Genomic DNA, 26,907 nt, shown 5'->3' with positions numbered 1-26,907 from the left:
GGCTGATATTCAAGCAAAGAGATTCAAGGTCCTATGTCACAGTTGTGGTCCATCGAGAGTTTCCTCTTCCCTCCTCCCTCTTTGCCCCCATCTGCAAGTCGCCGTCGGGACGCATACCCGGACATGAAAGAAATTCACCAACATTCTAGAAGGACAGCCTAGAATCCTGTGACGCGACGCTCAAACCGGGGAATTTCCTTGGTAAACCTCTTCGGATCATCCCTCGCCCCGTCCTTCCAGTACTCATACTCGATCCACGCATTCTCGGGCATCTGCTCCTCCATGGCCGCCATCCACCGACCCAGCTCCGGGCTTAGAGGTATTACGCCCGTCTCTAGCACGTACTGGTCCCAGAGTTTGAGGAGCTCTCGCAGACGGTCGGGCTCAGAGTCGGCAAGGTCGTGCACTTCTCCAGGGTCGCGCGCGAGGTTGTACAGTTGCCAACGCTCAGGACCTTTGGGCTTTGGGATGAAGACGATTTTCCAGTCTCCCTTGCGGCAAGCTGCGCGACCACATGTTTCCCATCCGTTGATAAAGTCTTTGTCGTGGATACGGGAGGATGTGCCGGACAGGTAGGGAACCATAGATCTACCACGCATGGAGACGACCTCGCGGCCTTGATAGGCCGGGGCAGGGTGCTTTGCGCCAGCCATGTCGAGGATTGTCGGTGCGAGATCCATGACTGTGGCGAACTGATGCGTGATGTCGTTGGGCTTGAAAGTCTGGGAAAAGGAGGACGGGGGCTTCATCAGGAAGGGAACGCGGACACCTCCTTCGGTTGTGTATGCTTTGTAGAGTCTGCTTGGCGCCGTAGCAGCTTGAGCCCATCGCGGGCCGTACCAGATGAATGAGTTACCATTACCAAGGTTGTCCAGACTGTTGTCGTAGTACTTCTTGAGATGCTGCATCATGGATCCTTGAACAATGGGGTACGCCTCATAAGCCGCACCTTCAGCACCGTTGTCTGAAAGGAAGCACACAAAGGTATTGTCAAGCTCCCCAACCTCTTTCAGGTAGTCCACAACCTTTCCCACATTCACGTCGATGCATTCAACCATGGCGGCAAAAACCTCCATCGCGCGACAAGAGTTGGCGCGTTCCTCGTCACTCATGTCGCTCCACTCCTTGACTTCTTCCGCAACGACGGGGTGAGACTCGACATCTTTAGGTATGAGGCCGAGATCTTTGAGCTTTTGTAGGCGCTTGAGCCGAAGAGCGTCTGGGCCGTCGTCGTAGACACCTCGGTACTTTTTGATGTACTCCTGGGGAGCTTGGAGAGGCCAGTGAGGGGCGGTAAATGGCAGGTATGCGAAGAAAGGTCGCTCATCGCCGTCTTCTTTCCAATCTTTGAGGTATTGCAGCATCTTGTCGCCGTATCCATCAGAAGAGTACCACCCGTCGGGTAGTTTCCGGACGTATTCCCCATCCTCACTGTGCAAGGCAATGACGCTCATGGTCAGAAACTCGGGCGATTCCTCGCCCTTTTCTAGCTGTGGTTCGTATGCGTAGTGGTTACTGCATGCCGGCAAGTGGGCGAAGCTGCGACTGAACCCCCTGGCCTTGGGACTCCTCTCGGGCGTGAGACCAAGATGCCATTTGCCAGCCATGAGGGTCTGGTAACCAGCATCACGCAGAATCTCAGGCAGTGCAACAACCCTCTCGTTAAGGTACCCTTCGTACCCGGGCATGCCTCGCTGAACGTTAGTTGACATGGTCCCGCTGGGGTCATTCTGCCCCGACACATTGGTCCACTCGATGAGGTTGCCAAGGCCAGCAATGTGGTGGTCTGTTCCAGTCATGATCATGGCCCTAGACGGCGAACAAGCAGCCGCGGCATGGAAGTCTGTGAAGCGGATGCCATTATTAGCGAGTTTGTCGAGGTTTGGGGTGTTGATCTCGCCGCCAAAGGAGGCGATGTCTGAGAAGCCCAGATCATCGGCCACGATAACGAGGAAGTTGGGTCTCTTTGTAGCCATGTTCAACTTGATAGCCTTGAAGTGATTGAAAAGGTCAATTGAATCCTCATCATATTGACTCAATGCTGCCCTCTTATACCCGCCGCTCTGAGGAGGTTGACAGTTGGTGGGGTAGACACCGTCGGATTTGTCCTCCAGGCCGAGTTCCGACGTCGACGGTTACATGAGCAGCGACCTATCAATTCATCAACAAGGTCGCAAAGATGATGATCGAATGCGCCACGCGGAATCCTTTTGAGATCGGGTGTTGACTCGGCCCATTCGCATTGGTGCGGTTCCAGGGCTGCGGTCGTGGTGCATCGGATCTCGCTCGCCGATGACCAAGCATTGATGGCATTGCGATAGATGATGGTCGTTTCTTTATAACCCTTGGCTCTATGGTTCTCATGATGAATTGCAGTCCAGTGTCATGAGTGCACCATGCCAAGCAAGTGTCCGGCTGGTCCGAGGAGATGAGGCTACCTTGATGCTACGTAGGTAGATATCTCAATCACCAGTCAGTCACTTAACTCCCAAACAAGACGAGTCTTCAGCTCGAATTCTGTAATTCAAGACCATGTCACCGTTGTACAATGCCCGCTACTCCCAAACGTGGTGGTGACAGGGCTCGACAGATACCGCAGAGCTCAACAGCTCAGCCGTAACACGAGAAGCGATGGATTGAGCCAACAGGAAATTGGGTCATCAACCACATCGATGAGAAACCCAAGTCTTTGACAATGTACCCAGACATAACTTCCAGACAGGGCAGTAGTCGAGGTTCGCAGCGTTGGTTCATGACGACGTTCCATCAACAGTGGGGATGATGGATGGGTCCAGAGGCAAAAAGAGATGCTCCGCCGCGACTAGTCAAGAAGATCAAAAAAGAAACGCTTGCGGTTTGTGTGGATCGAACACACGACCTTCAGATATCGGATGATTGAAGTTTGACTTCAGTCTGACGCTCTCCCAACTGAGCTAAACCCGCTTGTTGGAAACCGTTGCGTTTACATCCGTACTTGAGCAGGAGCTGAGGGGAGCGGCCAGTACTGGAACGTCGTCAACCCGATCACACCAAGCCTACAGTACCACTCAGGTTAAACCCGTCTATGGTCAATTGTGAGTGTGTATATCAGCTTACGATATCTGTGGCAAGTCAATTGGAGGTTTGCATACGATGCACATGATCCTGGGCTCTCTGAATTCCCAATCATAGGAGAGTGGTCTTTCCTCCTCCCACGATGATTCCCCAAACCCGCCGCTGTGTTCTCAGAAGTCAAAACTTCGAGGTGCATGACAAGAGTACTCTTCAACGCGAAAAGTCTTATGCAAGAAGCATGTTAGAGAAGAATCAAACCCCCATTCCGCTATATTCTTCAGAGATGCCGCGATCTCCTGCTGCGACAGGCTCTCATCCAGGGTAAGATGGAGGGAGCGGGATTGAGTTCCTTCCTCCCCGCTTCCCATTGGCCCGTGCCCACAACTTCACCTCGACTCGAGTCGCCATTCAACAACTACAACAGAGCAAGAACATCCATGCTAACGCAAGCCAGTGAAGATGCTCTATCTTGCCCGCGCCTCACTTTCCTTTGCTGCCTAGCGATTTCGTCAGTTATGCCAGTGCGATCAATAAAATGGCTAGACGCCAGCCTCAGGTTGGTCGGCAATACCATGCTAGCTCCGTGATGTCGAGGGAAGCCCAATGTGTCATGACAACATTTAGCAAAGGACGCAGTTTCCAACACAATGCTAGAACTACACGACACTGGTTGAGTTTGGAAGTAACTACCTACTGCGCTATGATGCACTTCCTGTGGTAGGCGCACTACAGGTTGCCTTACTTTCATCTCGTGGCTCTCTACTAACCTCATGCCTCTTCCAGCACGAGACGTCGCGAAACCGAACTTATTCATCCATAATTCTTCATCCAGCATTTACCCACGCCCATTAACATCCATTGTTATTCAGGAAAGCCCCTCGCCATGTTTCACGGCAACTCCCACGATACTCGCCAACGCCTGCATGACGAGGTCCATCAGGAGGATTCGCCTTCGCGCCAGCCCGTTGATCTCGATAGCGACGAGGAAATGCAAGCCCCCGGGAGGAAAGACACCAGGGTACCCGGTTTTGGTGCAAACCCCATCATAAAGACCATGTACGAAGACAAAACTTCAGGCGGCGTCAATCAATGGACGGACGAGTCCCGGAGACAGATCTCGAAAGAGGCTGCCGACGATCAGGACAGTGCCGCCATCAAGCTTTTCAGGATCAAGGACCATGGCAAGGTCGGGCTCAATGGTGATTATCACTGGAAAATCTGCCGTGTCGATGTGCAAAATCTTCGACTGGTTTCTGCCCTCGCCCCCATCCTCAAAGAGGAGAACGTACACCTTGACCCTCGAAGCGTTGCCACTTTCAGGGAGCCCTTTCGTCCCCTTTGGTTTCAACAGAGGAAAATTGTGGACCTCTTCTGCGAAAAGCACGATGACCCGCTTGAGCCCTTCCTCAAGCTGTTTGTTGACATACTTAACGAACTATTCCGGGCCCTAAGTGCCAAGACAGCCAAGCTTCTCCAGAGTGAGCTAATCGACTTCAGCACAGCCTGGACACTGTTTCCTCGCAACTCCAGTGTCTACAGCTACTGCATGGGCTCCCATACTCTCAGAAAGGTTGATTCAGCCGAGTACCAGGGGAGCCGAGGTAACTGCCAGCTTGTCATCACCTGCAAGACCATTTCATTCTCCGGCGAGGGCTTCTACTGGAGCAAAAGGTATCTGGTCATCCCGGGCTTTACTGGCAATAAACCTATTCGCAAACTCGGTTGCTATCCCTTTGAGTTCCACAACGACAAAGACTCGATTACGGAGCGTCTCACTGCGCGAGGCAGAAAGGTTCTTGACCTGCAGGGCGTCGCGTACCGTACCTACAATGGCATCGCCATATATGAGGACGAGCGTGGCAGGCTGAGGCAACATGTCAACGGCCGCATCCTAATCGACGCATGGGGCTATCACAAGTATCACTTAAACATGGGACAGCGAGAGAAAAATGATCCTGCGAAGGAGTGGACGCGGGACCGACCAGAAGACAGCAATTCCAATGACCAGCAACAGAGACTCAGTGACGAGGACCAGGTCATCAACGAGAATGAGATGCTTCAGAAACCCGATGAACTTGTCTTCATGAATGAGATAATTAGTGGCTTTTCCCTGAAGATGAAACTGTGGTGTAGGTATTGTCTTTCTTAGATGCTCCAACGGCTAGCTGACGATTCATTTGTCCAGGCCAATTCTTCGTCGAAGACATTCAACCCATGACTTGGAACTGTGAGGCTTACTCACAACTCGTGCTTGATGAGCAGAAAAAAGACATGGTCCTTTCCGTTGTTCGGAGTCACAACATGACTAACGGCACTTCAACGACCATGCAAGATCTGGATATCATCGCCGACAAAGGACAAGGTCTTATTGTCCTGCTCTCGGGCCCCCCTGGCACAGGCAAGACTCTGATGGCCGAAGCCATTGCAGATCGTCTCCATCGGCCGCTCTATCACCTGCAAGCCGATGACTTAGGCACCGACGTCGCCTCCTTGGGTGCCAAATTTCAGCGCACCTCGAAGATTGCATCGGCGTGGAACGCGATAATCCTGCTAGACGAGGCAGATGTCTTTATTGCTCAGCGGGAGCCCCGCGATGTTGATCGCAACGGGCTGTTCTGCGCTCTTCTTCACGAGCTTGAGTATTTTAGCGGCATCATCTTTCTCACAACAAACTTGGTTTGCATCGATAGTGCGTTCCGCAGCAGGGTCACCATGCACCTCGTGTTCCCCCCTCTCACGCGGGAGGCGCGGGAGAAAATCTGGCACATGTTCCTCAACCGTCTGTCGCAGAAGAGAAGACGTATATCGGAGGGAGGGGTGTCGGACGAGCCCCACGATGAAACCTACGCCATATCGCTGGATGAAAAGGACATCGCCCAGCTAGCTTTATGGGAGCTTGACGGCAGAGAGATCAAGATAGCCACCCAGACAGTCAATACCTGGTGCCGGAACGAGAACTATGCCATGACGCTGGCTCGATTGGAACATGGAATCCGAATGGTGAAGCCAGACTCCAGAAAGAGTGAAGAGAAGAATCGGGAGCTGTACAGCACAGAAACTAACGTTAAGAGCTGGTTAGCGGGCCAGCAGCAGATTGGACAACTGTGACGGAGTTGCTTGAGCGAAGAGATAGCTTGGGGGACAGGAGTCTGTTGATAGTGATTTCGTAACAGCGATTCTGTAGAAGTAGCGTATCTGCTACATCTGGTTCGGTAGTCGGATATATATCAGCCTTTCTCGTTTTCTCGGCATGCCCTCAGGCACAAGTGAGATGGTCTTTAAAATGCGGGAGGGCGAGCGATGGTAGAGAGGAAGAAGCAGCAGAGTGAAGAATAGACATTGACAATTCTTCGGATGATAGATCGACCATGGATGATTGAGGTTAGAATGAGATCACCAGGTTCCGACTCTGAAGGCTTCTCTCTTGTGCGATGCGAGATCCAGGTTGCCCTCTCCACTGAGACACTCTTCACACTCGTTAGCATCTATGGATCCATGGATACCAAGATCGTGTTAGCTGAGCAAGCCGGGTTGCAGCACAAGCACATTACAACTTGAACAGATCATGTCATCTTGTACTCAAGTGTTTGTATTGATTGACCTCAAAGCATTGTTTCTCATGATGCTATTCCATTCCTTGCCATTCCGTTCCTCGTCCATGACAGAACCTTCATCTACCGTAACGCCAAGACAAAAAAGCCATGCCCCATCCAAGCCATATAACCATCCACTAAACAGGTTCCCGCCCAATTTTCAGATACGCATTCATCAATGTCTACTTCAACAGGTACTTAAGCCTTTGATCGAAGTCCCCTCCTCACACCTGTCTGAGCCGCCCTGCCCTTCTTGACAACACCCTTGGGGGAAGCAGCCTTGACAGCCGGCGCCTTTGCAGCTCGTCCTCGCTTTGTCGTAGGGGCATCCGAAGACTTTGTGCTGGGGAGCTCGCCCTTGCCGGACTTGGCCTTGGGTCTGCCACGGGTCTTGGACTTGGGCTCTTCCTCCTCGACGGTGGGCTCAGAGGCCTTCTTTGCTGCAGCGCGACCACGAGGCTTGGAAGCTGGCTTGGCCTGCTCCTCAACAGGCTCCAGTGCCTTCTTTGCAGCGGCGCGGCTACGGGCCTTGGTGGGCTTAACGGGCTCTTCCTCCTCGGTCGCAGGCTCTGCGGCCTTCTTCGCGGCACGGCCACGGGGTTTGACAGCTGGTTTAGCCTCCTCCTCTACAGGAGCAGCCTTGGCGCGGCCAGATCTGCCGCGTGTAGGAGCTGGTTCCTCAGCCGCGGGCTTGGTAGCCTTGGTGGAACGTCCGGTCCGTCGACGGGTGGCTGGTTCATCGTCCTTGACGACTGGCTCCTTGGCCTTTCGGGTGGCACGACCCTTCTTTGCTGGGGGCTCAGCTACCTTGGGCTCAGGCTCGGGCTCAGCGGCAGCCTTCTTGGATCGACCACGCTTCTTTGTAGGAGGCTCGGGAGATTCGGGCTCTGTTTCGAGCTCGGCAGCTGCTCGCTTAGAACCGCGCTTCTTGGTAGTATCAGCTGCAACACCATTAGTCGTGGTGGTTGTGCCAGCCGATCTTCCACGTCGCGTGGAAGTGAGCTCGGGCCCAATCTCAGCGTTCTTGGCCATCTTCTTGGAAACGGCGGCAACTCCACGCTTCTTGGCCGGTGCGGGTTCGGGCGCTGCCTCTTCGGTGGCCTTGGATGCCGCAGCACCCCGACGGGCTCGCTTGGGAGCTGGAGCTTCTTCCGGTGCAGCCTTGGCCGCGCGACCACGCTTCTTTGGCATGGGCTCCTCTGCAGGGGTGTCTTCAGTTGCAGCAGCACGACCGCGCTTCCTGGTCTTGGGCTCTGGGGCGGGTTCTTCGGGCGTTGCGACGTCGAGGTTCTTGGGTGGACGCCCGCGTCTCTTGGGAGCCTCTGCAACTGCAGCATCTGTGGGCTTCTCCTGCTCTTCAGGCTCGGCAGCGGCCCGGCGGCTCCTTCGTGTGGGAGCTTGAGGCTCGGCTTTGGTAGCAGGCGCAGCTGCTTTCCTGCTAGGTCGAGCTCGCTTGGCCGGGGAGGGAACAGCACGTGGCTTCACAGTTCGTGTGCTCTTGGCAGATCGGCTGGTGCTCTCAGGCACTTCAGCTTCAGGAGCCTCAGCCTCAGGATCGGTAGAGGTTGGCTGAGGAGTATTCCTTGGAGGCCGACCACGTCGCTTGGGGGTGGTGGCAGGTGTTGTGACTGGGGTGGCTGCATTTGAAACTCCACGAGAACGGACACTGGAAGTTCGCGCCGCCGCTGTTCGAGGCCTGGGTGCGGTCTTTGGGGATCGTGCGATGGTGACCCGTCGAGGAGTAGGTACGGCCTTGCTGGCGCTAGCAGCACGGCGACCTTGAGCAGATGGGACAGCAGCGCTTGGAACAGCGCTTGGGGTTGCATCCGATTTCCTTGGTCGGCCTCTCCTTCCAGTGCTCGGGGCTGTAGCTGGTGTGGCTGTGACATCGCTCTTTCGCGGACGTCCACGCTTCTTGGGGGTTTCAGTTGTAGCAACACTGGCAAGCATGGACTTGCGTGCCCTCTTTGCAGCAGATGAAGGAGCCTTCTTAACAGCAGGTGAGACAGGTGCAGAGGCAAGGCCACGACGCCCACGAACACCTTTCACGGCAGACCCAGCAGCGCTCGACAAAAGTTCCTGGGTAGTCCGTCGGCCTCGCCTGGAAGAAGGTGGCACGGCAGATTCGTCTACCTCCTCCTCTTCATCAGATGCAGGGATTTCAGCGCCGAAGGCGGCCTTCTCTGGTTCTGTCAAGGACTTGAGCTCGACAACCAGAGATGGAGTTGACAGTGCTCTACGCGCCTGAGGGCGATCTGGCTCGGCTGGTAGGACGACTCCCGGAGGCGCCGACATTCGCTTTGTGGAGTCTGCCTCGATGGAGGGCAGGGCGAGTTTGCTGCTGGCACCCTCCGCAGTGGCTGGTGCAGACTCTGGGGAATCCCGCAGCTCCTGAGAGATATCTTCATTATCGGCAGGCTCAGGCGGCGTTTCCTCGACACGTTCGCTTTCGCCACGTTGACCAGCCTCATCCTGTTGCTCAAATCCCGACTCGGGCTGCTTCTCGGACGACTGGATGACGGTTTCGGTGATTTCAATTCGCGTCTCGATTGTGGTGGGTTCAAGGGCAGTGTCGTCCGGCTCCTCGGCGGTGGTTTGGCGATTGACTACGTCATGTTCGGCCTGCGCAGCCGATTCTTGCAACGGCGACAACGGGGCACGTCCAGGCGACGAGGGGTTGGCGGGTTCAGGCGCATCGGCATCATGAGGAGCAGACTCTTCGGATGGAGTTGAGAGGTTTGCGGGTTGGACGAGTCCGGAAACTGTTGGCGACGCGAGATTATCGACACTGGCATCAAGAACCGACGAGTCGCGCTGCCAAGGCCAGCGACGAGCGGGAGGGTTTGGGCTGATTCCCAGGGAAGCGGCGGGCTCTGGGACGGTCGTGCGAGGCATAAACATGGGATTGAAGAGAGGTGAAGTCTCTGGGCGATAGGACTCGGCGAAAGAAGCATCATCGGCCTCAATGTCGTTAACGGGGCCTCCAATGGGGTTGGGCGCACCAGGCGACGATGATGCGACCATCACACGCTGGGATGAGCCGAAACCCAACCAGCCTGTGGACGATCCAGAGCCAGAGGCGCCATCCTGGCCAAAGTTGAAGTCCATTGCGATGATTGAAGCCGCGGGCGACAGCGCGGGAATATCGCGATGGAACTGTTGTTGTTTGTTGTCGGACCTGGCGACGACGGATGATGGCTATGATGTAGGAGCTAGGACGTGTTAATGGGCGGGCGACGCGCTTCCGGTTCCGTTTACGCGAGGCGCGTCTTTTGCTGGGAACAGTCTAAAAGAGCAGAATGACAGCTTCAACAGATGGGTCCCACTTTACCATCAGCCGAGCTTTAGCTGTCCGCGGAGTCGGCTTCGCGCTGTTCAATTGGTGACATAATTGTCCATTTCGGAAACGTCTCGGCGAACCAGGAACGGCCATTTTCAATGCTTCCAGGAGACCGAGGCTTGGCGCTTGGCATCGACAACGTCTAGTAGCATTCAACGCGGGGGTGGGTGTGATTGTTTAAAGAAATAGATGCGATTCACATTCTTATCAGGCATTTGCCATGTTTCTGCGCATCTTGTCTCTTCCCCCTTTTCGTTTTTTCCCCTCCTTTTTTTGGCTGTCTTTTTTATTTTCTTTCTTTTTTCTTACCTCATGAAATCTCTGCACATGGACCCATGTTACACGAAATGCGCAGGGCTTGCGTTTGCAGCCCCATCATATTGGTCAAAAGCATCAAGTTCTGTCTCCTCCCTTCCCTTGCATGAACTCATGATGCAGCCTGTGACTTGGAAAATACTTTACCAAGGTAGAGAAAAATAAGCAATGGCGCTAAATTCTTCGCTCCCGTACTCCCGAATGTTGGTTGTCTTCAACATGTGATATTCGTCTGCCACTGCCAGGTGATGCCCTCTCAATTCCGTCCTAGCACTGCCACCGCCAACAGGCCGTCAGATCACCCAATTCATCGCCCCTTGAATCACCCATTGTCATCAATATTCTAACCTGTCATGACGTCGAATGCCCCAAACGGGTATCGCGAGGCCTCCTAGGGTCCCCCATCCCCCCGTACCGATACCGCTATTTCCCTGGACGGCAAGCCCGAGCAGCACGCACTGCGCTTCTCATCGGCCGTGCCCAGCTCAAGTGCCGATCCAACCAAGGCCTTGGCTAGATCCTTGTCTCGTTCCCTGGTGTTTTCTCTTAACATGACCATGACAGTCCCTTGTTCTTTGACCTAGCCAGCCCTGCGGTGAGATACACCTTGGCTGTTAGACACGCCGCCCTCGTCTGTTGACGCACCACCTTTGTTGTGCAGATACCCTCAGACCAGGGTCCCGAGCGTAAGTCTTGGCACTAATTCGCTCATTACTGGAAGGTTTTCCTCCTTTTCCTCAATCAGTTAAACTCGCAAACCTCCTTCAGCGGAATCCGGCACCCCAGAGTCGTCTTTACCTCCATCTCTGCGCCCGCAACCTGCGGCGAAGCCCCCTTGCTCGACGTTGAAGCCAGTTTTGGCATCAGCAGCGCAACGCAACCATGTGGCGCCCAGAACTGAACTTTGTCAAGTTGCATTGTAAGTGCCAAGCGCGATCGATCGAGGCCTCGTTGATCCGGGGACCCTGTGGCTGAGATTGATTCTCTTGGCAGACTTGTACATCCTCTTGCTCGGCCTCCTCAGCTTTGTGGTCCTGTACCCTGAGGGCAATATCAGTGCCATCGATGCCTATTTTATGGGCGCCAGTGCCTCGACCGTCACAGGTCTAGCCACGTAAGTCATCCATCTACCCCGTCTTCAACGGTCGCCGAGGGTAAAGCTAATACGAGACCTCCTCTAGTGTCGACCTCAAGGAACTGCGGGTCTACCAGCAGCTGTACCTGTACTTTGTGCCCATGTTCGCGAACCTGGTATTTATCAACATTATTGTAGTCGTTGTGCGCCTGTTTTGGTTCAATCGCCACTTGAAAAAGGCTGGTTTGTCGCGCCTGTTTCTCCCAAACGATGAAACCGTTTGTACTGATACTTCTACCCCAAAGCTCCATTCCTTCTGCGACAGCGCCGCCGAAACGGTAACGGCGGCGGTGGTGTGGTCCAGAAAGAGAACGACCCCGAACTTGGTTCAGGGCTCCCGCGGCCAGAAACACCTAGCCCGCAGTCTAGTCCTGAAGCATCTGGCGGCCCTACACCACCAAGCCCGGCTCGAACGGTTATCGAGGACACCCTCCCTCGCATCGAGGAGAGGAGCCGGACAGAGCCTCCGCCCTCCAAGGCACCTCGTCTAGCTCCCCCGCGTGCGGCAGTAGATGATGAGAAACTCCCCGAAGATGATGATGAGGAGGAGGGAGAAGACTCTAAGCGGGCAAACCAGCTGGAGCCCAGGATCACGTTCGACCCGTCTACCGACCACCATCCCAGACATGAAGCCACACTTTATATCCCTGGCCCCCGTGATCGCGATCGAGGCAAGCTGCAATGAACCAACTTGTTGTGCCAATTACTGACTTTGCGTAGGAAAGCCACTGGTAGAGCTAAACGGGACAAACGGGGACGGTAGAGATGGTAGAGTAACTTGACGAGTACTTGGATTCCCAGACTAACTACTTCTTCAGACGACGAAATCGAGACAATCACTCGAACGTATTCGACGCCTGGCAGTAATCTCCGTCGCCGCCGCAGTGCTGGTCTCCGAATCAGTGAAGCCCGCTCTATGGAGCGCGTCGCCACCGTAGCCTCGTCCATGTTCGTTATTGGCGGTGGTCGAGACCCGCGTAGGGAGCGCCTGGCTACCGCACCGACAATGGCCGCAGGAGACTTTCCGCAGCTCTCGCGCGAGGTCACCATTGGTCGTAATTCCATGTTCCACAACTTGTCGTCCCAGGATCGCGAAGAACTCGGTGGCATCGAGTACAGAAGCTTAAAGTTGCTTCTCAAGATCATCTTGAGTAAGTCTAAGAGAGGTTACCTGCAGGTGAGATTCTGACGAGTCCAGCGTACTTCTTTGGTCTACACTTTATTGGAATGATCTGCCTTATTGGATGGATCCAGTATGCTCCTTCAAAGTACACCGATCACATCGAAGAAAGCGGGCAGAACAAGATCTGGTGGTAGGTTGTCTCCCCATTTCAGGGGCACTGATTCTCACCTTGTTCTTAGGGCCATATATTCCGCTCAAACGATGGTGGATAACTTGGGCTTCACCCTTACCCCTGACTCGATGATGACCTTCAGCGACGCCCCAGCCCCGATGCTCATTATGAGTGTCCTTGCCCTAGCTGGTCATACCTTTTACCCTGTGATCCTCCGATTCATTCTCTGGAGCACATCAAAGCTTCTGCCGGAAGACTCGTCGCTCCACGAGCCACTCTCATTCCTACTCAATCACCCGCGTCGGTGTTATACCCTCCTCTTCCCTAGTGGACCGACCTTGGCACTGTTGGGTATCTTGGCGCTGCTCAACATCGTCGATATCCTCTTCATTATTCTGCTCGATCTCGATAACCCAGCCGTGGCTAGTCTCCCTGGTTGGCCTCGCTTCGCTGCCTCTGTTTTTCAGGCTGTCAGCTCCCGGCACACTGGAACGACCAGTTTCAACTTGGCCGCAGTGAACCCCGCTGTGCAAATGAGCCTTCTGGTCATGATGTACGTGTCGGTGTACCCGATCTCTATTGCCGTTCGATCTTCGAACACGTACGAGGAGCGTTCGCTGGGACTTTACGAGCCCAGCATTCAGCCAGATGAGCAAAACGGCGGGTCCTACTTTGTCACTCACCTTAGGAACCAGCTGAGTTTTGACTTGTGGTACATCTGTCTTGGATTGTTTTGCGTTTGCATCGCAGAATCCAAGAGGATTATGAACGGCGACGATCCAGTTAGTGTTTCCCGGTCCTGGCTCGATTCAATTCTAACACGAGTGTAGGCTTTTACTACGTGGGCTATTCTATTTGAAGGTGTTTCAGCATAGTAGGTCAATCCCTTTATTTTGACGACCATTACTGACTGTTCCCAAGCTGCAATGTCGGCCTGAGTCTGGGCTACCCGACCATAGCATCATCGTTCTGCACCGAGTACTCCACGTTTAGCAAGCTCGTCATATGCGCCATGATGATCCGTGGACGACACCGAGGCCTGCCGTACGCCCTGGACCGCGCCATTGTTCTGCCGGACGAGAAGTCGTTGGGGACCGAAGTTGCAACCGAGGATCACGACCATGATGAATAACGGACTTTTCGACTCTTTTCTTTCTTCTTACTTCTTGACTGGTTGATTGCATACATGCCCGAGGATTCAGCGCGAGTTACAGGATTGCTTTCAAGACGATACAGGCGCTAGCCTTTGCTATATCAAGATTATAGATTTCTTAGATGGTACACGGTAATAAAAAGGGGGAAGATAGACGATGGTGACGAGAATTATGACCCATTCCTACATGTACGATGGTATGACGAAACTGCTCCTTCAAGATGCTAGATGATAGAGTATGTACGAGAATAGGAGAGGAGAATCGCTCGAATTTCAGGCACAGAGATAGACAATATGCGCATGCGAGATCATCTTTTTGTTTCTTTTCTGACACAATATTGCGATTGACTACTGGACGGCTCGGACTTAAAGTGTACTATTGAGCGCAGTCGTTACGCAACTGTGAACTGTTTACGCTATGAATCCCTATCCATCTCTTCTTCTCCCTCCAAGAGAATCTCATGTCCCGATCCCTCATGCATCGCCATGGCCGTGAAGCATCCCAGCACCGCGACTCCCGCAGTCCCCCACCAGCCCCAGGCCACCATCCCTATGTCAAGGCCATACCCATACCACCACCCACCAACAACAGGCCCGACAGTGCGGAAGCCTGCTGAAACGCTCTGACCCAGGCCGTGGATCGTTCCCAGTACGCTTGGATGCGGACTGCAGTTGTTGAGCAGGATGATGGTGGCGGGTAATGTGAATGTACGGGCCATGACTTGGAGGAGCAGTACTAGGATTATACCTCCCCAGATAAAGGGGCCTGATGCTGGTTCGGGGGGTTCTGTCGTCGATGGTAGGATAGATAGGTACGGGCCAACAAAGTAGGCCACGGGAAAGAGAATAAGGAACCATCGGAATGAGCGCATTGTTCCCAGACGACCTTGGACCTTGGGATAAAGGAAGATCTGCAAGAGTATACCAAGCAGACCGAGGAACGAAGTCGCAACACCCACTGTAGAAGCAGGCATACCCAGACCTCCCGTGAAGAGCAACGGCAGCGAACGAGCATAATTGCCTCCAGTCTCAGACGTCGACTTGGGAGTACCATACCTAGGCGTGGACAAGTACAATGACCAGATGTTCGTAAAAGCTCCCAGCTGAAAGTCGTAAAAGGCGCTGTTGATTAGGGTGAAGCAGACGTTGCGGGTCCAGATGCGGTGGAAGGGCAGATGGGCCAGAACCTTGCGCTTAGATGGCGTTGGCTTTTCCGTGACTGTCTTTTCGTCATGCTCGGAGGTAGGGATGTGGATGTAGCCGGCGTTGGACTTGCCGCCGGCGAACCAGTGCTTTATGGAGGAGGCGAGATGGAGGCCGGGGTCATATAGGTTCCGCCTTTCTTTTGATGTCTATTGAGGTTAGTGTACTCAGCTCACGGAATAGGAGGCTTAGCTTACTTCTTCTAGAAACAGGACAGTGATGATGGTGGAGACGGCCAGGAAGAAGGCGTTGAGCATGCTAGGCAGGGCAAAGGGATAATCCCGGATCCATTGAAAGTCAAAGATGGCAGCCTCGCCGAAGTAATTGGGGAGCGTCTTGGAAGGGTCTGCCAGAATGCCACCCAGTACTGGATTGATGTCAGCAATGATAGCTGAGAAGAGTACAGGGGAACAAACCTGGACCGAGCATACTGGCAGCGTTGAAGCTTAGAGGAAGAAGTAGAAATGCCCGAGACTGATACTTTTTCTCAATGGTGATTTCTGATATCATGGTACGGCTAGATATCATCAGTATAGTCCAACTTCTGCTTCAACAGCTCAAACTCACATAATCCCAACAGTGCCGTTAATAGCACCCCCAAACACCCTCCAAAAAGCCGCCCAAAAGAACGTGGTCGAAAACCCATAACCAACACACGAAAGTGCCGTGCCCCCAAGTCCAACCACCAAAGCCCACTTTCTCCCACACCAGCTCGCGTCCGCAATCTTTCCCCAGAGGATAGCAGTGCAGACCTGCGCGCCGGTGAAGCAGCCCTGTAGGATCCCCGCTCGCTCCGAGATGCGAGAGTCAGACAGGGATCCGTCCATGGCTTTGAGCTGGTAGAAGACGTAGGCTTGGAGGGAGGCTATTTGGAGAAAGTCGGCGAGGCGGCCTATGAAGAGGACGAGGAGTTGGTCTTTTCGGGGGAGGGACATCCATGACACGGGACCTTTTTGGATAGGTTTCTCTGTTACGGAAACTCTCTGTTCAATGTCTTCATTGTCGATGCCGTTAACTTGAATACTGGGTATGTCCGAGTTCCGGCGCTCATGGCGGGAGCGCCATCGGTGGTGGCCTCTAGGTTGGCCGATGCCGGGTTCATTGCTTAATATACCAGGCGGCATGATGGCTAGGTGACGAGGTATAAACATGTATAAGACTAGAAAAGAAGGTGTGTAGGGTTTCTTTTAAAGAGTAGGTGATCAGTGCAAAGATAGTCCGAGAGGAAACAAATGCTAGTGCGCCAGGCCAGCAGACGGCAGCAGAACTGGTATCGAAGAAACGTATACGATAAACAAAAGAAACAGGGATAGGGAAACTGAATAAAAGTCTAGCTAGGGGAGCATTAAGCGGGATCAAAAGTAGGGCACGCAGCAAGGTGGACAGCTTTTAGGTGATTGGGGGGTGAGGGAGAGAAGCAGCCGACGAGCCGGGCCGCGTGGCTAGAGGGTGAACGAATGCGTCTCAAAGGGAGCGGAAAGAATGAGAAGAAAAAGTGCCGAGGTTACGCGGTCGAGGACATGATTGTTCACTCGGTAGGACATTGATGTTGAGTTTTCAAGGTGGACGACGACAAGAGAAGGAACACCACAACCATCAGACGCACAATGAGTGTCTCTGATGGCTTGTGCTTTGGTGAGAAAAAAACTCGCCTCACTCCACGCAATCCAGGAACCACTTTTCAAGCCTGACAGGGGAGACACACAACAGCTCAAAGCTCCTGGGTCATGGATTTCTCTTTCATCGGGGAGTGGGAGGTTTTGATTCCGCGCCACTCCACCAGTATGAGATGAGGCGTGTTTCTTGAACACACACTATTCAATGTCTCGTTCGATCACATAAATCTCCTTCAAGACGACGACCTGTATTGGGAAACGGATGTACCGGTGTTTGATGGATTGGATGGATATAGCTTCGTCTGCCCACGCGTCAATCCCGGCCCCGAGATGCCCCAAGCCGGTCGAGTGATGGACCCCTGGACCGCTAAATTAGCGCCCTCCACTACATCCCGGGCGCTGGGCGCCTGTCCCTACAGGGGGTGGGGTGTGCTGAGGGAGCCACGCCATCCAGCTCCATCAATTGATGGTCTCGAGGGGCCAGAAGTTGATATGGTACCAATGTTGATTACAGATGCAGTGATAAAAATACCATCTTCGAGTTATTCGTGAATCGAGAGCTATAATGGAATCGGCCCTGACTGAAGAAACAACCAAGCCCGTGGTGTGGCTCATTCGCGTATAACGAAGATTCTCTCAAACCCCTTCTTCAGAACACTCTGGCGTCTCTCCGACATCCATCGTCAACAATGATTCCACCATTGACTGTATTCAAGCGCGCTATACCCGCTACATCCAGCGGAACATCGCTTCTGCCAAGGCGAGCACGTTTGTCCCGGCTTGTCGCTCGGCTGGTCGGGGATCGGAGCGAATTTCCCTTGTCCTGAGACGGTCTCAAGTTGATCACCATATACAGGCTCAAGGTTAAGGTGAATCCTTTAATTACTGGGGACGCGAACCATTTGCAAACTAATCTTCACTTTTTCTTCTAGCCATATCGCCTTATTCGGGCTTTGATGTTCGTGGCGTCCAAAGCTGACTTACATCCTCTCCCACAACCCGCCAAGGCTGAGCTGATACACGCATTCTACGCGCGGCAGACAAATCTCGGCCGCGTACTTGCAATCAATAGATTGAGTTTCTGCCATGATTAGCGCCGTCGATCAACGATTCATCCTCGTCCAGGAAAAAGACGAGACGGATACAGAGGTGTTTCACCCGTGCACGTCATCCCGCTTACATAGTACACCAATGTAACACTCGACAATATTTCCGTCGCCGTGTCTCGGATCTAGGTCGAGACACCACGCTGTTGACACGATGTTGGCATTTGTCCGGAGGCGGGGCCCATGGAGGTCATGATACGTGGAATAGCGATATTGTGCAAGGCAAGCAGTGCTTAGATGTACAACCATTCAGGGACCATCTCGCAACGATAAATACCGATCTGGTTTGTGTTCCAGGGACAGCTGTGGCTTGCTGCACCGCTCAGGGCAAGGATGGGATCCTCCGGCTGCAACTTGAGCGCTACATGATGCTGTGACGATGCATAGCTGGCACAGTACATCAATGGATTCCCTGCCCTAGACGCGCGTAATCCTCCCACTTATCCGCGCTCTCACGCCGCAGGGAGAATTGTGGTTGATGTCGGGATGTGGATTAGAGGGGCCGATGGTCCGGGCCTCCGACATCCGACACAGTTTGGATATCGTCGGTGGCCAACTATCTGCCGCCGAGACCTGTTTGTACCATGTTGCTTCTTTCTGTGTGCGTGTCCCTGATCAGAGTGTTCTGGATGGTTAAGCTGTAGATTTGTTCCATGAAAACAAAACCATGTACCGCTTGACACAAGATGGCAGTTGGTCCTCCAGTGACCGGTTGGGGTTCCCGACCAGATAACGGTCGACATGCAAGATCAAACACGACCTAGGCGGTTAAGATGTGGCGTTTCCATGAGCTCTGACTCTGCCCTTCTTTGGCTCAAAACCATCAACAGAGGTTGAATGGAGATGGATGAATGTCTGGGCCGCGTAAGCTTCTTATTTAAGTGAATGTGGAGAACATGCATTGATCCACATTCGAAGTCTTCTAATGTTAGCACAAGCTTGTTCGTGCCCGTGCTATCAATCGGAAGAGATGGACATGTGTTACTCGGGTAGGAGGCTCCAAGGGAAACAATCCGCGGTTCCCCTGAAGAGCCTTCCAGGAACTGCAAGGTACGGTTCATTCAAGGGACAGGGAAGATGGCAAGTTGAGTCGGACAATTTGGGTGCTTGGCTGCAGGGAATGAGGAGTGAGGAGTCAGGGCCTTTCAGAGAGGATGATTTACTGCCTGAATACTAAGAGGAGCAAGACGGCGATGACTTGGGATAGCCACTGGCCTGGATACAACGTAATTCCATCCACCTCGAGGCCCATCATGCGTCTCCAGACTGAAGCTGTTGACTTCAAGACTGGAGGCTCTTGCCCTCGCAATGTCTCACTCCTCTACATGGGTCCCTCGCTACAGCCCCACAAGAGCAGGAGCCTCAGGGGGCGTGTCATTAGCAGACGACTCACTTACAACGGTTCCCCACGCCTGGTTCCTTCTCCTGAAGAATCATGATGGGATCGATCAACAAGAGAAGGGCCCGGACTAAGAGAGTGAGGTTGGGTCGGTCTCTGAATTATGGAGACGTTGCTCATGTACACGCACCCAGAGGAGGGATGTGGGAGTTGGATTTGTGTATCTGGTGGCATTACATGTCCTGGGATGGAGGCTGTAAAAGACCATTGTCCTCTTGTTCTTCCGTGTTTCGTCTCGTTCTTTTATACTCGTTCTGTTTCCATCATCGCCGACCTCTTCCTCTTGGCAGAACCACCTCCCTTGATCGCTTCACCTGCAATCCTTCCCGTTTAGCATCTTGTTATCCCTATTGATACCCTATTCCCAACCGTCACAATGGCATACTCGTCCAAGTTCACCCCTCGTCCCGTTACCGACATCTTTACAAATGACACCTGCATCAACCGTCGCAACTGCACCCGCTCGGTGCCCATGAAGGTGCTCATCCTCGGCGTCGGACGCACCGGCACAGCTTGTATGTTCATCTCTCGCCTTTCCGGCTACAGCTAACACTCTCAGCCATGCGCGCCGCCATGAAGCAGCTCGGCTACGTCGACACATACCACATGATGAACTGCTCCATCGAGAACCCCCCCGACGCACTCATGTGGATGGACGCCCTCTGCGCAAAGTACGACAAGCAGGGCGAGCCCTTCACCCGCAAGGACTGGGACCAGCTCCTCGGCGGCGCCCAGGCCGTCTGCGACTGGCCCGCCATCGCTTTCGCGAAGGAGCTCATCGAGGCCTACCCCGAGGCAAAGGTCGTCCTCACCAACCGCGACGTCGACTCGTGGCACGCCTCCACTATGAGGACCGTCTACTGGCGCGTCACTGATCACGAGCTGCGATGGCTCTCACACTTCGACTGGGCTGCCTCCATGTACTACCCCATGCTCCGCAAGTTCTTCGATACCTTTTTCGAGGGCGACTTTCCCAACCGCGGCAAGGATGTCTTCCGCCGACACTACGCAGAGGTCCGCAGCCTGGTACCCAAGGAGAGACTGCTGGAATACAAGATCACCGACGGATGGGAGCCTCTCTGCGAGTTCCTCGGCGAGCCGGTGCCCAAGGGCTGCGAGTTCCCCCGCGTCAACGACAACTCGGATTTTGTCTCGCGATCGCGCCGCAGGAACCGTCACCAGATGTACAATGTCGCTCTTCGCTACGTCTGCACAACTGCTCTGGCTGTCATGATGATCTACGCCGTCGCGCACATGCTGTCCATGATCTAATCGGCCGAGGTGGGAGCATCGTTGGTGCTTAACGAGGGCCGCGATGGGGCGTGTGCGTGTACGATGAACCAAACCGAGGATCTAGTCCGAGAGCAAGAGGGTCCGTCAGTGGGACAATTCCCGCCCTCAGGGGCATTGTATGATGGCCAGGCGCCACTGGAAGTGGTGCCATGTTTGCTTCCAAAGAAAAGTCACAAGAAAGAGGTGACGTAAACTGTTAAGGCGATGTGCTGTGCACTGAGTCTAGTGGAGGCTCATAGTCAGGTTTAATGTGTTATCTCCTTGCCTGACGAAGCGTTGGCCAAAAAAGCAGGGCTTGGGGAATGAGTGATAGAAGGGTTTTCATCTCTTGTTTTCTCCTAATGGATTGGAGTTGCGGGCGTATGTTTATAGATAGGTTTCCAAATACGATTGTCTATTTCCTTCATATCCGAGGGCGAAGTGAGCCATCTTTGCTGTGTTGTGATGCCGATAGTCACCTAGAATATAGGAGAAATATGGCTTGAACCAACGAGCCTTGTAAAGATGTCGCAGATTTCGCCTTGAACTACGTTGCCATCAGCGTTTAGGCCGGTTTCTAACATTTTGACACCAGTACTGACTTGTTCTTCGTCAATGGCTGGTGAGGTTTGACAGCCAAGCTTCTACGGCACAGAATCTGTCAGTGAGGCTGCGTCGTGGGTTTCAATGGACCAGAGACAGCATGAACAGGGTCCAATTAGCGTCTCTAATTCCCTTCGTACGCCAGAGAAAAAGAGCAAAGGTTAGTCTCAAGTCTGAATAGCCGTCCTCAAGAACATGGGTGGCTCAAGTCCTCTGCCGTCCGAATAACCTCAAAGCACCCCAGCCAATCCTACAACACCGTATCTGCACACCCCCTCCCTGGCTCACTCAATCAGCCCTATGGGTCTACCCCAGAGCCCAAGAAAAGCTTCGTGGACACGATCTCGGGTCTGGTAGGATATTCTGCTGCCTGGCATGGATTGGCGCCGCCACGTCATCCAAAGAGGAGTGACGCGAGCGTAGGGGTCTTTCAAGAGCAAATTTTGACCTAATTTACAGATGGCTGATCTTTGGTGGCATTTATTCTTGCGTTCATGTGCACAAGCTTTAAGAATTTGGCGTTCTGGCCGGGTTCTTGTCTTCCATAGAGTTGGGCGGGTCTCTTTGAGGTTCGCCAAAGATGGACTACGATGTGTTTGAACCCTATTTCAAGTGTGTTCTATATTACCTACTTGTAGAATACGTCATGTCGTCAATCGGTGAGCTCATGGCCTCTATAATCACCGTTCCTGGCCTTCTTTCGCGGTCAAGGCATCTCTGCCAATTCCCCAAGGCTCTGCCAATTCGGGGTATTCCAGCCGTTCCGGTTCAGATGCTATTCACTTCCAATCCTGTCGATATTGTGCTCATTTTCGTTTTGTTTGATGACTCGAATCTCGAGTCCAGAGGACGTCGTCTCCGAGTGAATGTCGGCGGCTCCGTTCAATTCGATCACCCATCCCCCAGCCTTCACCGAATAAACTCTCTTTCTCCTGTATAGAGGTTCTATATCTCATAGAAAACCTCATGGGCCCAAAAATCTTTGCTCTTCCGCTGTTTGTTGAGGAATAATCGCCGAGTTCCAGTTTGCCGTATCCAGAGATTGGGATGGCTCACGGCCACAAGCATTGCTGATCTCCTTACCTGGCAATAGCGCCCAATGCAAACAGCTTGATCGTTTGAGGAGATCAGATTCTCTTGATTCTGCCTGCTCATTCACGGACATGCCCGCAAAAAGTGCTGCAGCTTTGCAACGGATGGGACGTACTAAGCTGATGCAGTAGTCATCTCGCCTTGGTCTTATGACCTATTGCGGCATACCGAAATCCACACTGCAAGAAGCCGTATGAGACGACCTCACCAGAGAGATCAAAGAACCAGAAGGCTTCTTGTCGAGGCATCGCCTCTTCTTATACGTGCCACAAACGCGGCGGAGTCGACGCGATCCGTGCCTTGATCCTCCACCCCAGCAAGCGACATGCAGAATACGAGGTGTCCAATCAATGGCGAATGCATACCTCTTTGGCTGTTCCGTAATTAGCTCCGCACTTTGACATTCTAGAGCTGGATGTGATTCGTCCTGTCGTACGTTTGAGAGTTGCGTCTGTATGGCAGCGTGGACCTGGTATTGTTTTTCGCAACTATGCAGATATCGCATGGTGTTGGGATGAAGAGCAACTATCTCATGTGCAGAAAAATTGATAGACAGTCATCATGCTCTTTAGGCCTTTATCCAGGAATACCCACGCCATTGTATCCATAGCTCACGCTCGCTCCGATTTCCCCCCCCCCAACAGGGACAAACAATAGATCACTACTACAAGCCGAAAGGACAATAACCGTTTAGGGACTTCACGTTACAGTAGAGGTCGATTTTATCCGAAATCAATAATCAGCTGGGATACAGTAACCAGATCAGGTCGGTAGGGCTAGATCGCTGTTCAACGTCCGGCCTGCCAAGAATACCCAGCCTTCCCCAAGCCTCAGACATATCTATTCATGTTGGCATTTCAAAATCTCACCAGGGCAAGATATGCTCCTTTGAACCAAGCCTTGCTCATCCGGTTGTACGTGTGAGAGGGATGTGGAACTCCAAACTGTTGCAAGCCGCTTATCAAGCATCGGCTGTCAGCCAAGGGTACACCAACTCCGCATCGTCTGCACTTCTTTACTCAGGAACATCCAAGTGTTTGCATTCTTGAGCTGGCGCAGCAGGAGAGTAGGCAATGACTGCACGACTTTCAGCAGGAGGCTAAACCCCAGCTGGCCATGGCCTCCCCGCCTTACGCTGCACGTTTCCGAGACAAACTTCATGATGAGAAGAGGTCTCTCGATCAAGCTGTGGCTGTGCCATTATCACAGCGAAAGAGATGGCCTTTAGAAAGACTCAAGAATCGCCACATCTCGAACCCTTGTGCTTGTGCTCTCCATCAATCCTCCCCATCCACAATGGCTGATATCGTACTCGGAACCGTCGGCGTCATCCCCGTCATCGGGGCTGCCATCGCAACGTACCGACAGCTCGACTCGCGCCTCAAGGTCTTCAACAACCACTCCGAAGCCCTGGACCGTATGGCCAAGAGTCTGGACCGCAACTATACCATGTTCCAGCTCGAGTTTTACCAGCTGCTACGGTTCGCCTTCTCGGACAGGACTATACAGCGGATGAAGACGGATCAGGGTTGCAAGGAGTGGAAGGAGTGCGAGGTGTATGAGGCACGGATGCGGAGGGGTCTTGGGGGCAGCTACAAGTCCTGCAAGATCTTGGTGGACGATATTGCGGCTGCCCTGAACAGCTTCGCCGAGAAGCTAAACACGTGTGTGACAGTGGAAGAGGAAGACGTGAGTACTATCTAAAGCTGTTCGAGTCCCCCAACAGCTGACACTTGTACGACAGCAGCAATCCAACAAGGGAAGCGAGACAATGACCAAGTTCCTGCTACGCTGCCGAGTGACGCTGCTCGCTCCAGCGCTCGATGGCATCAACAGCCGGCTCCGTGAGCTTCTTCAGGACCTGACGTCTCTGCGGGAGAAGATGGAAGCTCTTAGCAGAGCTCACCCGTCGGGTGGTGCTCTGCGGCTGCTCTCGTGGGTGGTTGCTGAGAGGTTTGATCGAGGTGCTGAGAAGAGCAGCGAGGGCACGGCAGCTTGATCAAGACGTTAAAGAGAGGAGGCGTGATTTCAGAGTTCTTTAACCTCATTCTATGTCCAATCCTCTGGATATGAATGAGGTTGAATGATCATTTAATCATGACCCCTTCCCTTTAGATTCTTGGATCGTAATGATGGAGAGGCTTCTAATTTGCCGGGAGCCATGGTCGTCCAGAGGACCATGCAGGGGGCCGAGAGTGTCGGGAAGCATGCCAACTTGGGTAATATACGGAGATTCGCAGAGGAACTGAGGAAAGGCGTTAACCTGGTATTTCATATGGGTTAGAAATGGTCGTCAGGCGTCAATTGTATCGAACAATTTAATCGAGTATCAACCCACGTGAGAAGCAAGTCAAGAGAGCCAACCCATACTGCTGCCACGTCCATTTACCCACAGGAACTAAAACTGCGTGGCTGGGCGGGCGGCCGATGGATCTCTTGGCGGGCGCCCCGAGGCATTATTTTTGACCAACTGGAAGATGACAGGGGTTTTCCTCATGTTTCAAGAATAGAAGCCAAGTGAGAAAAAGTGGCGCTTTTAGTTGGTTCGTGGATGCTGGTTCGTCGAGGAGAACGTTGCACCATCTGCGGGGACATGGGTTGTTATTTTCTTTTCTTGGGTACGACCGTGCATGTTGTTGACGGAGTTTAACTGTTGAAAGGATTCGTCCGTCCGTCTCCGAGAGGCGAGAGAATACGGGACGGAGATGTTCAGATGAGATAGGGGCTATGAGTGGTTCTCTATGTTTCTGTTGATTCCAAAGGATTGCTGACATCTACAGCATATGGCAACGACTGCGACCTCGGAATGCTCACTCTCCGTCTCTGAATTTGTCTTGTCTGGCGTGATAACAAACCCCTGTAGCTCTCCCCTCCCCGCGGATCAGGGCTGAGTAGGAGGCTGTACAGCTTCTAAGGTTAAATCGAGGTGCGATCTGCATCCGGTGACGGGTACCTGTCTCGGATATGACGAGCACTCCTAGAGGACATGTACCAGATACAGGCGCTAGCTGAGGCTGGTCTTCTACACTAACGCGCCAGTGAACTCGCGGGCCAATCGACGAGATGAAGAGTCCATCACGGGAGGCACCGTTGTGTCGAATGGCTCGAGAGCATAACGGCAGGGTTTTGCTTCCGCCGTAGTGGTTCTAACAGAGGAAACTTGCCCGTCTCGTATTGTTTGAGTGTTACTCTCGCGTACCCCTCGCTACGTCTCGTAATTCTCACTCATCCCCCCATCCTTGTGCCCCCCGTATCCTCCCCAATGCATCATCTATAAACAAGAGAGCTTACGGCCCCCAAAATGCAAGACCAGGGTTCAATGGCCTGACAGGGCTAGACGCGCCTTTGGGCTTACTACCCGAGAAATCAAAAGGGAGGACGACCGCCTGCCTACTGTGTCAGCCTTCTCCCCTCACATCAGGAATACCTTCTGTCGAATCTTACGGTCGGGGAGAGAGACGACGATAAACGAGTCCAACAACTTCAGAGTCGAATACCCTCGAAGCTCAGGGTCAAGATGCGTTCGATATTACTTTCCACCTTGCTACTAGCCGCGTCAGCCGTCAAGGTCCTAGGCGTCGACACATTGTTTACTCACCCGGGCACCTACGATGAAGGCGACGAAGCAATCAACAACCCTGTATACAAGGAGGGCGATACTATCCTCATCAATTGGGTGACGGACCTGAAGCAGATCACCGTCTACGTCTTCCAGCGTAACCCTGGCGACTTTTCCGGAACGACGCAGCTGGGAGAATATGTCCGAGGTAGGAGATCGAGGCACCCAACAACAGTAACATAGGTCTTACAAGAGTAGAAAACGTAACGAGCAAGAGCACTTTCTGGAAGGTCAACCTCGGCGAGGACTCGTTCAACCGTACCGTCCCCAAGGGCGAGATGCCCGTCCTGTACTTCGCCCTGTACAACCCCTCAGACGACGCCGTAAAGATCATCAAGTCGCAAGACTTCAACGTCTCCCTCTCCGACGCCGCCGAGACGTCTTCCACCACGACAAAGGGCTCCGCAGCTTCCACCATCGCCGACGGCCCCGCCAAGACGAGCTCCGAAGCCGACGACGACGACAGCCTCTCCGCCGGTGCCGGCGCGGGTATCGCGGTCGGCGCGACACTCGGTGTTCTCGCCCTCGCGGGAATAGGATTCTTCTTCTGGAGGAGAATGAGGAGACCTCAGCCGCAGTATCAACAACCCCAGCAGTATCAGCAGTATCAGCAATACAACGTCCCACCGCCAGACCCCAAACCTCAGCAGCCGACCGAGCTAGTTGGTCACTACCATCCTCAACAACAGCAGGGCCACATCTACGAGGCCCCCTAATCTTATAAGATCACCTGCAGGAGTAATCGGTAGAAAGGTTTATTGGAAAATAAGGGAGGTTTGGGGATACCCGGAGCAAAACCAAGGTATTTCATTTATTATTTATTTTCTTGTGTATTTTATCTTTTTGTATTAGAGCGTGCGTATGCATTTAGGCCCAATGAGGCCATTCCCATACAATCAAGATTAGCAAATCCTCGTTCTCTGATATATCCGTGAACCGCCGGAACAACGGCTTTTGGCCTCGGGGCTTCCCGTCGATAGGCAGTGGCGAAAACCGCTTTGAGGGTGGTCAGGCTGTGAGGGAGTCGCGCAAGCTTCTGCGCTAGACAGAAACTATTCCTTCAGCCACTTCTGGACAACTACGTGAGATGAATATTGCCATTGGATCAACAG

General features: G+C 53.3%; 8 protein-coding genes across 8 annotated transcripts; 5 read left to right on the top strand and 3 right to left on the bottom strand.

The window, feature by feature from the left end:
• Positions 1-158: 158 nt before the first annotated feature.
• NCS57_00825600 (Sulfatase domain-containing protein) lies at positions 159-1,976 on the bottom strand (the record flags this gene model as incomplete). The annotated part of the gene is made up of 1 exon (XM_053058079.1): positions 159-1,976. The coding sequence occupies one exon, from the start codon at positions 1,974-1,976 to the stop codon at positions 159-161; it is 1,818 nt and encodes a 605-aa protein (XP_052911910.1).
• A 1,961-nt stretch (positions 1,977-3,937) lies between these two features.
• NCS57_00825500 (AAA domain-containing protein) lies at positions 3,938-6,162 on the top strand (the record flags this gene model as incomplete). The annotated part of the gene is made up of 2 exons (XM_053058078.1): positions 3,938-5,183; positions 5,240-6,162. 2 exons carry the CDS (start codon positions 3,938-3,940, stop codon positions 6,160-6,162), a joined length of 2,169 nt encoding a protein of 722 aa, XP_052911909.1.
• Positions 6,163-6,845: 683 nt separating this feature from the next.
• Positions 6,846-9,755, bottom strand: NCS57_00825400 (uncharacterized protein; the record flags this gene model as incomplete). Its single annotated transcript, XM_053058077.1, has 1 exon — positions 6,846-9,755. One exon carries the CDS (start codon positions 9,753-9,755, stop codon positions 6,846-6,848), a length of 2,910 nt encoding a protein of 969 aa, XP_052911908.1.
• Positions 9,756-11,184: 1,429 nt separating this feature from the next.
• Positions 11,185-13,864, top strand: NCS57_00825300 (Potassium transport protein; the record flags this gene model as incomplete). The annotated part of the gene is made up of 10 exons (XM_053058076.1): positions 11,185-11,221; positions 11,296-11,416; positions 11,484-11,620; positions 11,683-12,108; positions 12,158-12,205; positions 12,256-12,588; positions 12,636-12,750; positions 12,800-13,514; positions 13,563-13,606; positions 13,654-13,864. 10 exons carry the CDS (start codon positions 11,185-11,187, stop codon positions 13,862-13,864), a joined length of 2,187 nt encoding a protein of 728 aa, XP_052911907.1.
• A 437-nt stretch (positions 13,865-14,301) lies between these two features.
• On the bottom strand, positions 14,302-16,212 carry NCS57_00825200 (uncharacterized protein; the record flags this gene model as incomplete). Its single annotated transcript, XM_053058075.1, has 4 exons — positions 14,302-15,237; positions 15,286-15,455; positions 15,505-15,605; positions 15,656-16,212. 4 exons carry the CDS (start codon positions 16,210-16,212, stop codon positions 14,302-14,304), a joined length of 1,764 nt encoding a protein of 587 aa, XP_052911906.1.
• A 3,373-nt stretch (positions 16,213-19,585) lies between these two features.
• On the top strand, positions 19,586-20,481 carry NCS57_00825100 (uncharacterized protein; the record flags this gene model as incomplete). The annotated part of the gene is made up of 2 exons (XM_053058074.1): positions 19,586-19,724; positions 19,769-20,481. The coding sequence occupies 2 exons, from the start codon at positions 19,586-19,588 to the stop codon at positions 20,479-20,481; spliced, it is 852 nt and encodes a 283-aa protein (XP_052911905.1).
• Positions 20,482-23,292: 2,811 nt separating this feature from the next.
• NCS57_00825000 (uncharacterized protein) lies at positions 23,293-24,175 on the top strand (the record flags this gene model as incomplete). The annotated part of the gene is made up of 2 exons (XM_053058073.1): positions 23,293-23,865; positions 23,921-24,175. The coding sequence occupies 2 exons, from the start codon at positions 23,293-23,295 to the stop codon at positions 24,173-24,175; spliced, it is 828 nt and encodes a 275-aa protein (XP_052911904.1).
• Positions 24,176-25,693: 1,518 nt separating this feature from the next.
• Positions 25,694-26,511, top strand: NCS57_00824900 (uncharacterized protein; the record flags this gene model as incomplete). The annotated part of the gene is made up of 2 exons (XM_053058072.1): positions 25,694-25,943; positions 25,994-26,511. 2 exons carry the CDS (start codon positions 25,694-25,696, stop codon positions 26,509-26,511), a joined length of 768 nt encoding a protein of 255 aa, XP_052911903.1.
• Positions 26,512-26,907: the final 396 nt, after the last annotated feature.

This window comes from Fusarium keratoplasticum, chromosome 6 (genome assembly GCF_025433545.1).
Source record: "Fusarium keratoplasticum isolate Fu6.1 chromosome 6, whole genome shotgun sequence".
Lineage (NCBI taxonomy): Eukaryota > Fungi > Ascomycota > Sordariomycetes > Hypocreales > Nectriaceae > Fusarium > Fusarium keratoplasticum.
Note: the sequence above shows the minus strand (reverse complement) of the source record. Positions and strands in the feature narration are given on the sequence as shown.